This window comes from Danio aesculapii, chromosome 24, assembly GCF_903798145.1.
Source record: "Danio aesculapii chromosome 24, fDanAes4.1, whole genome shotgun sequence".
In the NCBI taxonomy this organism is placed as follows: domain Eukaryota; kingdom Metazoa; phylum Chordata; class Actinopteri; order Cypriniformes; family Danionidae; genus Danio; species Danio aesculapii.
The window spans coordinates 21,065,106-21,080,116 of NC_079458.1; the positions used below are offsets into that span (position 1 = coordinate 21,065,106).

The 15,011-nt window shown below is 36.4% G+C and overlaps 1 protein-coding gene across 2 annotated transcripts; it reads right to left on the reverse strand.

Moving 5' to 3' along the window:
- Nucleotides 1-663: 663 nt before the first annotated feature.
- Nucleotides 664-14,936, reverse strand: LOC130218345 (acyl-coenzyme A thioesterase 9, mitochondrial-like). 2 transcript variants are annotated; one of them, XM_056450527.1, is made up of 16 exons: nt 14,819-14,936; nt 14,535-14,623; nt 13,204-13,230; nt 12,848-12,893; nt 12,595-12,765; nt 12,418-12,455; nt 9,617-9,700; nt 9,428-9,531; nt 9,277-9,350; nt 9,130-9,197; nt 8,938-9,049; nt 8,767-8,857; nt 4,796-4,881; nt 4,624-4,711; nt 4,387-4,537; nt 664-1,819 (listed from the first exon to the last, which is right to left on the reverse strand). In XM_056450527.1, the coding sequence occupies exons 1-16, from the start codon at nt 14,830-14,832 to the stop codon at nt 1,758-1,760; spliced, it is 1,305 nt and encodes a 434-aa protein (XP_056306502.1). In that variant the 5' UTR covers nt 14,833-14,936; the 3' UTR covers nt 664-1,757. The 2 variants fall into 2 exon arrangements, with proteins under 2 accessions (XP_056306502.1, XP_056306503.1); XM_056450528.1 differs by lacking the exon at nt 13,204-13,230.
- Nucleotides 14,937-15,011: the final 75 nt, after the last annotated feature.

The window sequence follows — 15,011 nt, forward strand, 5'->3', positions numbered from 1 at the left end:
TCTACAGAACAAACCATCGTTATAATAACTCGCCTAATTACCCTAACCTGCCTAGTTAACCTAAATAACCTAGTTAAGCCTTTAAATATCACTTTAAGCTGTATAGAAGTGTCTTGAAAAATATCTAGTCAAACATTTACTGTCATCATGGCAAAGATAAAATAAACCAGTTATTAGAAATAAGTTATTAAAACTATCATGTTTAGAAATGTGTCTAAAAAAATTCTCTCCTTTAAACAGAAATTAATATGCATATGTATTTATTGTTTTATTTATGTAGGAATTTGTATATTTATATTTTATTTATTAATATGCATATTTATTTATTGTTTTATTTATGCAGAAATTTGGGGATTATTTAATTAATTTGCATATTTATTTATTTGTTTAGTTTTTGCAGGTTTTGTCCTCCATATGAAGCATGCTCTACCTGATTTTGGATTTAAAAAAAAATTTTTTACACTCATACTGAGAATAAAAAAATGAGTCCTTAGTATGCTACTCTGATAAAACAGTATTTTATTTTAGATGGATAGTAGTTGTTTACTGAATCCTTTTTTTCACAAGGTGATTTTATAAATGTAAAGGCTAAGATTTTTTTTAACACACATAATACCTCAAAATGTTCTCTAAAAGTACATTTATAAAAAAAAAACACACAAGTTTTATTTTCAACACTTCATTTTCAGTGCAAATGTCTGACAAAACAAATACACGTGAGCAGCAATGCAAAAAAATTTTCTTAGATCACAGAAACCATGAGTAATACACCCGGTACTGGACACTGTTACTTGTGGAAATAAGAAATCAAAATAGATTACATCTCTGAGATATGTATTACAATAAGGCAATGCAGATAAACATATTTAGGATTCTGTGTTGACAACAGTACATTAAGAAACAAACAAAAATATAACTGTTATACAAATGCATAAAATAAGAAAAATGTGTTTTATTATTATTAAAATTAATGCTTATAAGGCTAAATGTACTTTGTAGAAAAAAAATTGAAAAGGCATGCATTCATTTGTCAGTTTTGGTCAATCTGGCACAGGTAGTGTGTACAAGAAAACCATCATCTTCCAGGATCTACTCATATTCGTTTTTACAGACTGTAAAACCATAATACCACCTTTCATAAACATTTATAATAAAGTAAAAAGAATGTTTACATATATATGCGACTTGTCAGCATTCGTACAGTAAATATATGTGCATTTAACTGCAAAACCAGTCTTATGTATACTTTGCTCTCAGTTACAAAGTTTTTGGAGTGTACTCATAAATCAAGAGAGGAAGACTGGATTTAATCTCAAAGTTTGTGCGCATATAGTCTTTTCCAAGGAGTTGTTCATAAAATGCTCTGGCTAAATTCAGATCTGTAACACTACGAAACAGGTCAATTCCATCACTGTAACCAAAATCATGTGATTTAAGAGTCTTTAAAGTACTCTCTCATTGTGAATGTCACTGAAATGCAAGCAAAACATGGTCAGTTATAAGTTATAACAACTAAACATGTTGAGATTTGCCTGCAAAAAACATCAAACAGATAATTTACCTAAATGTTTCATCAATTGAGAAAAATAATATATAACATTAATATAAAAATGCTAGAAAATATAATAGTGCATATGAATTGAACGGAGCAAGAGTAATGATGGTTGACTCCACACATACACATTCTCATGAAACCACAGCGATGACCATCACTGCTGCTTTTTCAGGAATCACATCCTATCAGCATCCCAGGATGATCAACTTTGGGTCCTCATGGTCTCATCAAAGTGCCTCTTTCCGTCCAGGTAAAGCATTGATTCTGCAAATGACAACAATGTTAAGTTACAAATCGCCATGTGCACAGTGCAGCTAGATTTGGTTGCCAGTTCACCTGTAAGTGTTTAATCCTGTCATTTACAATTATAGGTCAATAAGTCATAGGAGTTTGTGAAAAATGTAGGTAGTGGCAACCACATTTACAGCTATTGTATGCAGTGTGTACAAAACCTAAGTGAACAACTAGGAAATGTTAAAGACTTGTTAAAGAATGATTGACCTCTTATGAATGCACAGTACAATAAATGAAAGGGAATAAAGTTTTGTCTCTAGTGTTGCCAGGTTGCCATAAAATAGCAAAAAAAAAAAAAAAAAAAAAAAAAAAGAGCAAGCTCATAATAAACGTAACGGTATCATTCACCCAAAACTGAAAATTCTCATTATTTACTCATCCTCCACTTGTTTCAAACTGTTTATTTCTGTTGACCATAAAAGTAGATATTTTGAAGAAAGCTGGAAACGTGTAACTATTGACTTCAATTTTATTAGTTTTTTCTACTATAGAAGTTGATGGTTTTCAGCTTTCTCCAAAATATCTTCTTTTGTGTTCAGCAGAATAAAGAAATTCATAAAGGTTTGGAACTCCTTGAGGGTGAGTAAATTATGACAGAATTAAAATTTGTGGGTGAACAATCCCTTTAAAGTCTAACGCTGTATCTTAGAAATAAATAATCCACATTGTAAAACTTAAAACAAAAAAGCCTCTTTTACAAGAGGTTAAGTTTAAATTGCCTTCCATATTGAGAATTAACTCACTGTAAAGTTAATTTTGCACCAACATAGTGGATACCAAACATTAAATAAAACAGGAAGTTCTTTGGTTACAGTGATTACAGAGTTACACTCTTTATTTTATGGTGTCTTTATTACACTGTATCTATTCATTTAACTACTGAGTAATATTAGTTATTATTTGTACTTTAGGTTTAGGGTTAGTTGCATGTAATTATGCATAATTAATTGTAATAATTATAGTAAGAACATGGAACGTGTAATGGACACAAAATAAAGTGCTACCCTATAGTTCTATATTAATAAATTACTCATTAACTCCCTGAATGTAATGTGTATTTACATAGCACATTTATCGTGTATCGCAATACACCCAAAGGGCTTCACAATCATGAGAGGGGTCTCCACACCACCACCAGTGTGCAGCATCCATTTGGACGATGCGACGGCAGCCACAGGACAACGGTGCCAGTGCGCTCACCACACACCACCTATTGATGGAGTGGAGAGACAGTAGCTGCGTCTCAAATGGCACACTATACACTATACACTATATACTTATGCACTTACACACTCAACAGCATAGTATATGCATGTAGTGTTGTCCCAAATGGAGCACTAATGTTTTTTTACTGAGCGAAAATTCAAACCGTTTCCCTGATGACGTTTGACAGTTGCCAAATCAGTAAACTATCAAATAATACTTGCCATGCGTTTAACCGCATTCACCATTGGGAGATGCTATAATCACTCTCGTAGAAAAATTTTGCTTTCACCATCCAAAATAAAGTTTTCCAAATGTGCGCCCGATAGCTCCGCCCCTTCCGCTACTTGAGCAAGCCTGCGGTCGTTGAGTGCTAAAAAGTGTCCATCATTCCACGCTTAATTTTATCGGCTGAATGAGTGCATCATCCGGGTAATTAAAGTGCACTTATTGTTTTTAGAGTTTTCAGTGTGAACGTACTTCTTACACTATTTATACTACAAAATGGCGTAGAATAGTGCATAAGTATGTGATTTGGGACGCAGCTAGTGATTAAGCCAATTCAGTGGATGGGGATGATTGGGAGGCCATGATGGTAAGGGTTGATGGAGGGAATTGCCAAGAAGTGACATGGGACTTTTTTTAATGACCACAGAGAGTCAGGACCTCAGTTTAACACCTCATCCGAAAGAAGGTGCTCACTGACAGTATAGTGTCCCCTTCACTATACTGGGGAATAAGGACTCACACAGTCGCAGATTGAGTGCCCCCTGCTGGCCTCACTAGCACCACTTCCAACAGCAACCTGGTTATACCATGTGGTCTCCCATACAGATACTGACCAGGCTCAGCCTTGCTTAGCTTCAGTGAGTAACCGGTCTTGGGTTGCAGGGCGATATGGCTGTGGCATATTTTAAGGGATAGTTCACCCAAAAATGAAAAATGTGTCATTATTTACTGACACTTTGCTTGTAACAAACCTGATTGACTTTCCTTCTTCTGTTGAACATAAAAGAAGATATTCCAAAGAAAGCTGGAAACCTATAACTATTGACTTCCATGGCATTTGTTTTTCTTACTATGGAAGTCAATGGTGACAGGTTTTCAGATTTCTTCAAACTATTTTCTTTTGAGTTCAACAAAAAAGAAGGAAGTTATAAAGGTTTGGAAACACTTGAGGGTAAATAGTGAGAACATTTTTATTTTTGGGTGACCTAAACTATTACTTTAAGTGAGTTTGTCTCTCCTACACTTTACAGTGTGAACCTGGCCAATATGGCAATATGTGTAAAACAAAAGAAAACTATATAATTATAGAAATATAAAAATCTGACCTCCGTAGCTCTGTGGCACAACAGCTGGAACATCTTTATCAACATGAAAAGTGAAGTGAAACACATTGGTGGTGCTGTGCTGTCGGGTCAGTGGGTCGAGCACCTCTGTGTGAACGCGGACCTGGACGTGCATTCCTTCTGTGTAACAAACCTGACAGCACAGAGTTATCAACAATATTATTCTGAAGGACAGACGGAAATATTTGTACATCTGTTAATTATTAAGAACTCTGAAACCTGTGAGGACAGCAACAGCAAAGAGCCGATTTCTACTGGCCTCCTGAATAAGATATCATCTACAGCCACCAGCGTAGGTCTACATCCACTGGAAAGCACAAATACAGTCATGTGGAGAAATCAAGACTTCTTTACAGTAAATATTCAAAAGACCATCACAGAAATCTCTTACGCAAATGCACAAGCATTGGCCCAACCAAGCTCATAAGCCTTTCTCATCAGAAAACCACCAAATATCCGGTTAAAGATATTTCTTTCCTGTTTAAATGCAAAAAAAAAGCAAATAAAACAAGAAGTAAACATACTAATTAACAGTGTCAATGAGCATTACAGTTACACTGAGAATGGGATGTGTTTCAAATGTTCTTTACTTTTCTTGGTTCGTTTAGTCTACTAATTAACCAACTAATACATTTAGTTCTGGTTCACTTCAGATTCAGACTGTTATTTTGAAGATGAAATAATATTGGTACTTTTTGGTCTCCAAGACAAACCTATTATTTTTTTCGGAAAACAAAAACTTGATTTCGTTTTGAATAATAACACAAATTACAGTGGGGGAAATAAGTATTCAACATGTTATGTTTATTTCCTGGGAATAATATTTCTATAGGATAGAAATATAGGCTGTTGACATTTGACATTGAACCAGATTTGGGTAAAAACCCAAACAATACAAACATAAAAATAAAACAAAACAAAAAAATCTGAAAAAATAGCTTTGTAATAACAATGAAATGACACAAGGAGAAAGTCCTGAACTACTGAAACGTATTTAATACTTTATATAAAAGGTTTTTTGGTATTGGCAGCTTTAAGATGCCTCAAGTCTGATTCAAGTCAGGTGATTGGCTAGGCCATTCTGCAGCTTGATTTTCTTTCTCTGAAACCATTTGCTCGTTTCCTTGATTGCGTTTTGGGTCATTGTTTTGCTGAAATGTCCACTCTGGTTTCATCTTCATCATCCTGATAATGTAGATGTTGGACTGAAGCAGCTAATATTCATTTACAATGACGAAGGTCAGAGGGTTGCTGAATAACTTCTGAGAGATTTCAGCTGCTGTTTGGGCTTTGACTGCCTTTCTATACCTCCCTTACTTCATGTGTTTAGCACTTTTTCCCCGTGTCCTTTCATTTTATTACATATAACTTAATTTGTAAATTTGTTTTGTTTTCTTTGCATATATGGATTTCTTTAGTTGTTACCAACAAATGGTGAAAATTCAACAGCACCTTTAGAAATATGTTTTCTGAGAAAAATGGTGACGTGTTTAATACTTATTTTCCCTGCTGTATATGAAGTTATCGCTAAAAGGAATGTTTGCATTTGTATTTAAAGTCATTTTTCTTGAAAATATTAACTTATAAACTTTGTTCTGGTCAACTCTGTTACACTGGTTATAAAATAGCATAACAATATTTAAATCACTCATAGAAAAAGCATTTGACTTCACATTTTGTGGCAGAAATTGAGGTATGCCCTTATTCTTCTCTCATTAATTTGTTGAAAATGTTTAGGATACACCAGTGGTAGATTCATTAGTTGTCAACGCCGTTACTTTGATATATCCATGAATTTCTCATTCACTTTTTAAAAACACTAATAATATGATGAAATGGGCTATATGCACAGCTAGTGTTTTTCAGCCAATGATAAACTGCTTCATCACAGCCATTCACAGCCCAGTGAATGGTTTATGTGACTATTTACAATTTCATTGGGTTCCAACAACATTGATGTTGCAATGTAATTCAAATATAATCAGTTAAACTGACTTAAGCATTCATTTGACAGTTAAAGAGTAAAAATAGATGAAAGATGCAGGCGCCGTCATTAGCAGCAAAGAGCTTAGAATGACCAAGAGGCGACACTCAATAGAATGTTCCATTGCAACAGCAGGCGCCCAGCAGCAGCCCTGGATTCAGCCATTTTGGAGTGAAAGTGGTCGGCTGTCCATCGGATCTTATTGCTGTCACGATGGGAAGCAGCTGCTTTTATTTATTTATTTAAAAAGTGCATTAAAGCTGAGCTACAACCTGTAAGACGACAATACAACACTCACAATCATCAGTACTTTTAATAGTTTATTTTACAGACTTAAAATATGCTGTTGTTCTATTTGAATTTTCATTCCAAAATGGCCACCGCGCCATCTATTGGCTGTTTTCCAAATCTAAAGTGTCGCCTCTTGGTGTTTCTATGCTCTTTGTTAGCAGCAGGCTAGAGCAGAAATTCCATTAAAAATTCTGGGGTAAAATTAATTTCCATATTTTAAATACATGGTGCGGAAAAATTAATTTAGTGCTTCTTGTTTGGTCTGATAACCACTTAATTTCATATCTCAGCCAGGCACTGAAGATAGCTTTTTTTTTTTTAAAGAAATCAGACCTTAAACGTGGTGATTTTGTATGGGATGACAATTAACCAAAAGCCTTGGGGCTGGTAGACTGAAATTAAAAGTCTGTGTGCATATACCCCATTGCGCTCAATTCTGCTGTAGACATGCCATTTGGTATCTGGGTTGAAGTTAGCATGTTGAGGGTAAAGTCTAGATAGGATACAGATTTGAACACATGCATCAATATAGCATCACTTTTGTAACACTGTATAACAATAATTGATATTTTTACAGTACTGTGGCGGTTGGGTTTAGGGTTGGGATGGGGGTAGCTGTTAATAAAATACAATTTACTGGGAAATTTAATAAATAACATGAATAATACTCGGTGCAACTACTATTTTTACATTGCTGTGAGGGTTGGGTTTAGGGTTGGGGCGGGGGTAGGCGCTTATGTTATTTATTAAATTACCCAATAAATTATATTTTATAAATAATACTTGGTACAACTACTGTTTTTACATTGCTGTGACGGTTGGGTTTAGGGTTGGGGTGGGGGTAGGCGCTTATGTTATTTATTAAATTACCCAATAAATTCTATTTCATAAATAATACTCGGTACAACTACTGTTTTTACATTGCTGTGACGTTTGAGGTAGGAGTAGACAACATTAATATACAATTAATGGGAAATTTAAAAAATAATATAAATAATTCTTGTTAACTTCCGACCGCAACCATATCTGATCTAGCAACAACCCATGTTGAGCTAAAGCACAAAATGGAAAAAAATGTCAACTGTCAACTTTGTTAGTGGTTCTCAAAATTAAGCAATAATTTAAACAACAATTTGTAACAACCAAATGTTCCATATCAAATTTAAGCATTTTGATACAATAATAATGGGTTTAGTTAACTTAAACACACACAATTGCTTTATATCAATCCAGTTTTAGGAAAATGCCTAAAATGTACCCACAATTCTAGCATGAGTCGCATATTGCAAAGGAACTACAGAACATCTAAACATTGCTGGGTGCTGTATTAAGTGAAGTTTCACAAACTAATTTCGAGAGGAGCACGTGATTTGATTGACTGCAACTGGACCCTATCCCTTATCATTAGCTAGCCAATCGGATTATTCCAAATTTAACAAATATCCAGCCTAACTTTATTCCCTATCTTCATTTTGGAAGACCCCCCACATCCATCCCTTCATTTCTATTCTAGGATCGGGTGACACGGCGGCTCAGTGACACTGCTGCCTCACAGCAAGAAGATTGCTAGTTCAAGTCCTAGCTGAGCCAGTCAGCTTTTTCTGTGCGGAGTTTACATGTTCTCCCTGTGTTCGCATGGGTTTTCGCTGGGTACTCCGGTTTCTTCCCACAGTCTAAACACATGTGACAAGTAAATTAAATACTAGTAACAGTCACAAGCACTTAATGTGTATGCACTGGCTTGGCTGGTGGTCGTTTCCTATAGAGACATTTTTTTAATCAAGCTATAGGCCAAACAAATTGGGGGGAGCTCTCGAGAACTACCTGATCTCGTATCCCTCATAATGCTCATTGACCAGGAGGGAGCCTTGGGCTCATCTATCTCCGAGCTCAGGGTTCTCTCCCAGGACAGCATACCAAACCTGCTAACATCGTCAAGCATTTTCTAAGTGTAAACTCTTGAAATGCACTCAACAGTCTCGACTTTTCAGAGGACTCTTCAAGCTTGTTTTCCATCTTCAAATAGCAGCTTTCACTGGAGTTTGTTTAATTTTAACCAAGTACAAACACACTCTATAAAATCTTACCTGTGGATGGCAAATCTCAAGCCCTTTCATTTTGGCATCTTCCATCCACACTGAATTTGGCGGTAAAATCCGACTCCGAAAGCTGACAGTCCTATAAGGTAAAAGTAACTATTCTTTAAAAATGGCTCATAAAAAATGGAATTTCTCCCTGTGTAATGCTGATAAACTCACCGTGTGTCAAGAGTGTTGAGGAACTGGTTGTGAATGAGTGTCCTCTCCTCCGCTGTAGGAGCCACTTTCAAAAGAGACGCCGTGCTCAGCTCCACACGCCTCTTCTTGTTTACTGACCAATGTAAAGACCACTAGTCTTACTTTAAATGCTTTAAATGAAAGTGACTGCAAACAAACCAAAATGCTGCTCACTTTCCCCCTGCTGGAAAATGGCCTCTTCCTCTGGTCCTTCTGGTTTCAAAGGGTTTATAAAAGCTGCCCTGGATGAACAGTAGACGCCCCTTGCATTAATTTGCATACACAAATCACACACATATTGATCATACCAGCAGACTTTACCTTTTGTTTTCAGGATCTCGAGCCACCATTACAAACGTAGCATCTAAAACATCGGAGTACGCCCCATCGTGAAACTGTGGGGAAAAAAGTTAGTTTTAATTTTTATGATTAATATATAACATTTATGCTTTAGGAAAAAAAGACTAAATACCTGAGACATGTGCATTTTGGCTTCTATTGAGGTCTTGCCAACCCATGTCACGTGACCTGTGAACTTGATGTCACAGTCTGGGTAGATGATGTTTTTTCGCATGTCTGTAAAACAGCAAAAAATAACTTAACATAATTTATCATTTGTAGTAATTTATAATTTTTAAGAATTCTATACAAGAGGCAATACCAATCTTGTCCACTAAGGCGGTGACAATAGATAGTGGAGATCTTTGCAGCTCCTTATTCCACGTGTGAGAGTAACAGATGAGCACTAAAGAGACAAACATGAATAATCTGTTATACTAATAACTAGGACCAGACAGAGTCTGTGGACATTTTTTGCTATTTCAGTGCAGAAGTTGGTAAAAAATTTTTTTAAAAACTACGTATTTATGCAGAATTATTTTGGGAGCATCGAAACTAAAAACGCAATATATGAAATAAAAAAAAATGCCTTTTTAGCTTTAATTTAATGTTTACAATCCAAATCCAATTAGGTGCATGTACTGTTGTACCATTGGGAAAGCTTGCATGACCTTGACACTGTTTGAGGTTATCTTGTTGAGTTTAATATTCGACTTGAAAATGATTCGTGCATGCGTTTTAGCAGGTCAATAGCTTCTGCAGTAAATGGACATAAGGCCGTCATCCACATAGAAGTGCCTGTTAATGAAATATGAAGTGCCAAGTCCATACTCCTGTTCACTTTCTGAGCAGCTAACTGCAGACCGCATATAGCTACTGATGAAGAGCTGTTTCCAAAAACATGCACCCTCATATGACACTATCACCTCTTTAAGATCAAGTCACCATTGCTGTAGAGCAGGGATGTGCAAAGGAGGAATCTCAGATAGCTTCTGTGGTCCTTTTTCACCAGCAAACCACAGAACAGCTGCTGGATGTCTGCCATAATTGCAATGTGGTCTAAACCTTAGCAACACACCTAACAATGAATTGTTCAAGCCAGGGCCTGAGAGTAGCACATTGTTCAGAGAAATGCCTTGGTGTGGTGCACTGGAATCAAACACCACCCGTATTTGGCCAGGTTTTTGTGGATGAAATACACTGAAAATGGATAAGTACTAACATTCTTCATCCTCCTGAACAGGTGGTGCTCTTTCTGCATGGCAATTCTGAAAAAGTTTCTCCATGAAGGCAGAAAATTGTTCCTTCATTCAGGGTTTCTACTTAGTGTGTGTCATAAAGAATTAAGGCAATACAACGCTTGTTCCCATTTATTATTAGATCTAGGCGACCTGAATGGCAAAGGAGCAACCCAGTTTTTTCTTCATCTTGGTGGAACTCTGCTTGCATGATCTTTAAAAAACATCTTATCTTCAAAAGACATTTTGAAGCAGGTTTGTTATCGTTCTTGGTTCTGTCGAACACTTTAACTCAGGGGTGGGCAAACTCGATCCTGGAGGGCCGTTGTCCTGCAAAGTTTAGCTCTAGCACTAATCAAACACACCTGAACATGCTAATCAGTGTCTTCATGATCACTAGAAATCTATAAGTGTTTGATTAGAGTTGGAGCTAAACTGTGCAGGACACTGGCCCTCCAGGACCGAGTTTGCCCACCCCTGCTTTAACTCCAAGTTGATCTTCTGTTTGCACATCAAGAGTACAATGATTTAATGCATTGGGGAAAACAACAGATTTATGCTCCCCACCATGGCACATTTTCTCTTTCACTTTGATGTGGTTCTGACATGGAGTGAGAAATGATGGTCACCCATTGTCCAGGATGTTATGGGTAATGGGATTGGTTATGGGTTTTGTCAGTGCAGACAAAATGAACTGTACACAGCCTTTAACAGAGGCAGAACAATCCACTTATTTGGTAAACAAACAAGTTTCTCATACATCGACTAAAACAGTGGTCCTCAACCACCGGGCCGTGGACCGGTACTGGTCAGTGGATCAATTGAGACCGGGCCGCACAAGAGATCATTAATTATTTTCGTTTTATTTATTATCTGAGCCTGAATGATCTTTTATTTTCAATCTCAGTCACTTGAGTCCCAAATTTATCCCACAAGCAGCAAAATGAATAAGAAACAGACATCTTTGGGAAGTTTCTTTGCTAAGGGGAAAAGGCCCAGTGAAGCACCCACAAAATGCCAAGGAATGGATCCGCAACTCATTTGTCAACAAATCAGGTGAATCCACGATGTCTGTGCAATAAGATCAACTGCTGGACACCGCAAATGGTGCCGGCATTTTTGAGGCCGCTCGCATATCGCGTCTTTTCTTTGCGGCAAGTTCGTTATTTCCAATGGAGGTGTGCGGCTTGCGCGCACAAGTGGCGTGATGCGATTGCGTCTTCCAGATGCACCTAGTCAGTATGTGGACGCACCGCAAGTCACGTGACAAGAACTGACCGATCAGCTTCAGCTTGTATGGAATATACACATTTCGGTAAGACTAATTATCTTAGAAAAACACCCAAACACTGCAGTGCTTTGTAATTTTTCTCCATAAATAAAACTTATATAATATCAGAGTGACAGCAATGTTTTGTCAGCCTATCATCCTCTGAGAAAACGGTTGATGGTCGAACCAACAAACACCCTGCCAACACTCCCGTTTTTCCTGAGAGTCTCCCTAATTTCACACCCATCTCCCGCCCCCGACCTATTTACTTATTTCTCATGGAAAATTCATATGGCCCAATCTAATTATGTAAAGTTTTTGTCCATGTTGTCCAAGTTTCAAGATCTTGTATGATGTTCATCACCTCAGACAATTAACGAAATATTAAAATCTCCTCAATCTGGCAACATGCGTTACAACCGGTTACAACCCTATCAACCCTTTTGATTTCTGCGCAGGTGGTAGATGCAGGATTTGCAACATCAGTAGCAGACAACACCATGGTCGTAATAAAACAACAAATGCCCCACCCCTATTTGTTGACAAATATGGTTGTACTGAAACTGTTTACTGTGCACAGTAAAAACAAATCCTGTATTATTTAAGTTGTGTTACCTGCTAAACTGTCCAAATCCTCCAATATTCTTCCAAATCTGTTGAGAAAAAAGGTATTTAAGCAAAAGCTTATGTATTCTTATCAAAACATAACATGAAAAATTGCTGTTTCAGAATGTCACTATTTTTAACAGGCAAGTTAATGGGTACATGCGAGTAGGAATAGTCTTTTATTACCTGACACTGTTATGATAGTTGAGATATTTTTCTCTTAAAGCAGGCTGGGTACCCAGAGGAAGATGTGCCTCAATTGCACTGTCCTTCATTGTCTTTGTGGGTAGTTCATCCTGACTATTTGCAAGATACTGGCTTAGTGATGCACGCTCAGCTAATGCTTGCTGATGATCTCTGTAAAAGAAATGGGGAACATTATAAAGATCATAATTAAAATAAATAAATATCTAACATAAAAATGTAAACTGTAAACTACCTCCAGTTGGTAGAGGCACCGACTATTTCCCTCAGTCTGTTGCGAACTGTGAAAATAAATAGGAGCAAAATTAAGCTTTAAAAGTGTACCGAGAATGTATATTTATCAAAATGTAGTGCTAAAACAGCTAAATCTTTATCATTACAGAACATAATATTGAAAAAAGATAACAGAAACAATGTACTGAAGAGGAACTAAGATTAAGAAATTTGAAAATGGAAAATTAGCAGATGACAAAGTGCTAGAAAACTCATGCACTTGTAGCAAAGACAACAGCAGGAAAGTTTTTAATTGAGCCACATGCGGAAAGATGGTGTCTGAGCAAATCACAAAGATTAAATGTTATTTCATTTTACCATTGCTCACAAGTAAAAATGTGTTTCCTGTGGGAACATAAAAACTGGTAAGAACGTGGAATTGATGATAAATTATTATTTAACCCCTTAATTGTTGAGTTCACACTTGATAACAATAAATGCCATATGCATATTACATATAGCTTGTCAAAATATCTTCAGGATTAGACATACATCTCACCTGTAGGAATAAAAAAAAAATACAGTGTGTATGTTTTTAGCTCAAAGACAAAAATGTGGTTTCAAGCATCAAAAAAAAAAACAATTATAATACAGATTATTTTCAAACATTAGAGCGGGTCCGGTCTAATTCATTTTAATTAGTAGCAGTTTATATAAAATCAGCAATGATTTCACTTTAATGGCTACAGTATTTCACACTACCTTTTACCCAGGCATCACTATTCTTCTGATTGTTGCTGTCAGTCTTATGCTTAATAAATCATCAATCATGTGCATTCAATTTCCAAAATCTAAAATAGTTTTAGCATAAAACAACAAAACGATACCACTATATATATACACTATATATATATATATATATATATATATATATATATATATATATATATATATATATATATATATATATATATACACACTTTTGGAAACCACAATGTTATAACACCTAAAGAGTTAAGAATCAATGATTCTATAACCTGAAATTTATAATTTCATTCTGTCATTTCCTTCGTCTTAGTCCCTTTATTCATCAGTGGTCGCATAATAAACCGCCAATGTATCCAGCATATGTTTTACACAGCGGATGCCCTTCCATTCACAACCCAGTTATCAGACTTTTATAAAATAAGATAAATAAGAATATTTTACTCTAAGGCGTCACGGTGGCACAGTGGGAAGCACGATTACCTCACAGCAAAAAGGATGCTGGTTTGAGCCCCGGCTGGGTCAGTGGGCATTTCTGTGTGGAGTTTGCATGTTCTACCCGTGTTCACGTGTGTTTTCTCCGGGTGCTCCAGTTTCCCCCACAGTCCAAAGACATGTGCTTTAGGTCAATTGAATGAACTAAATTGGCCGTAGTGCATGTGTGTAAATGAGAGTGTATTGATGTTTGCTAGTGTTGGGTTGCAGCTGGTAAAACATGCAGCTGTGTAAAACATATGCTGGATAAGTTGGCGGTTCGTTCCGCTGTGGCGACCCCTGTTAATTAAGGGATTAAGCGAAAAGAAAATTAATAAATGAACAGTTTACTCAAACCCACAATAATTCCAAAGAAACTTTTTCCATAGCTGTATATTTATGTATGCATATGTGTGTATTTATATATGCATATGTGTATAACTTGTTCATTTTTATGTATATAAAAATACCATCTGCCATATCAGGTGCTTTCCCTTGTCTACACATTTGCCCCATTGAAAATCCTCTACACATCAGGGACGACGCAGACTTTAGGACCCTATAAAGAATAAAAAAGGTGTAAATTTGTGTTTATGGGGACATTACAAAACTACAGATAGCCACGTAATAAAATTACAACGAAACGACAAACAAAATCAGACAGAACTAGTCTGTAATTCTTTATTCATGACTCACAAATGATGTGTAACGTACAGCACAAATGCGAGACGCAAGATGTAATTGTGAAACTTACCGCGGAGAAAGCATCTTCCTTGTTTCTGACTCACGACTTTATTGTATGATAACAAGGATTTTTGCGATATAAACAACCGCACACTTCTTGCAGAGATGTCAGCCTTCTGGGCAGTGATTCGCATTTCCTGAAACGTACAGTGGTGGGTGCGGCTTAACTACCGCATTAACCATAACAAAAGCGCATCTCTAAG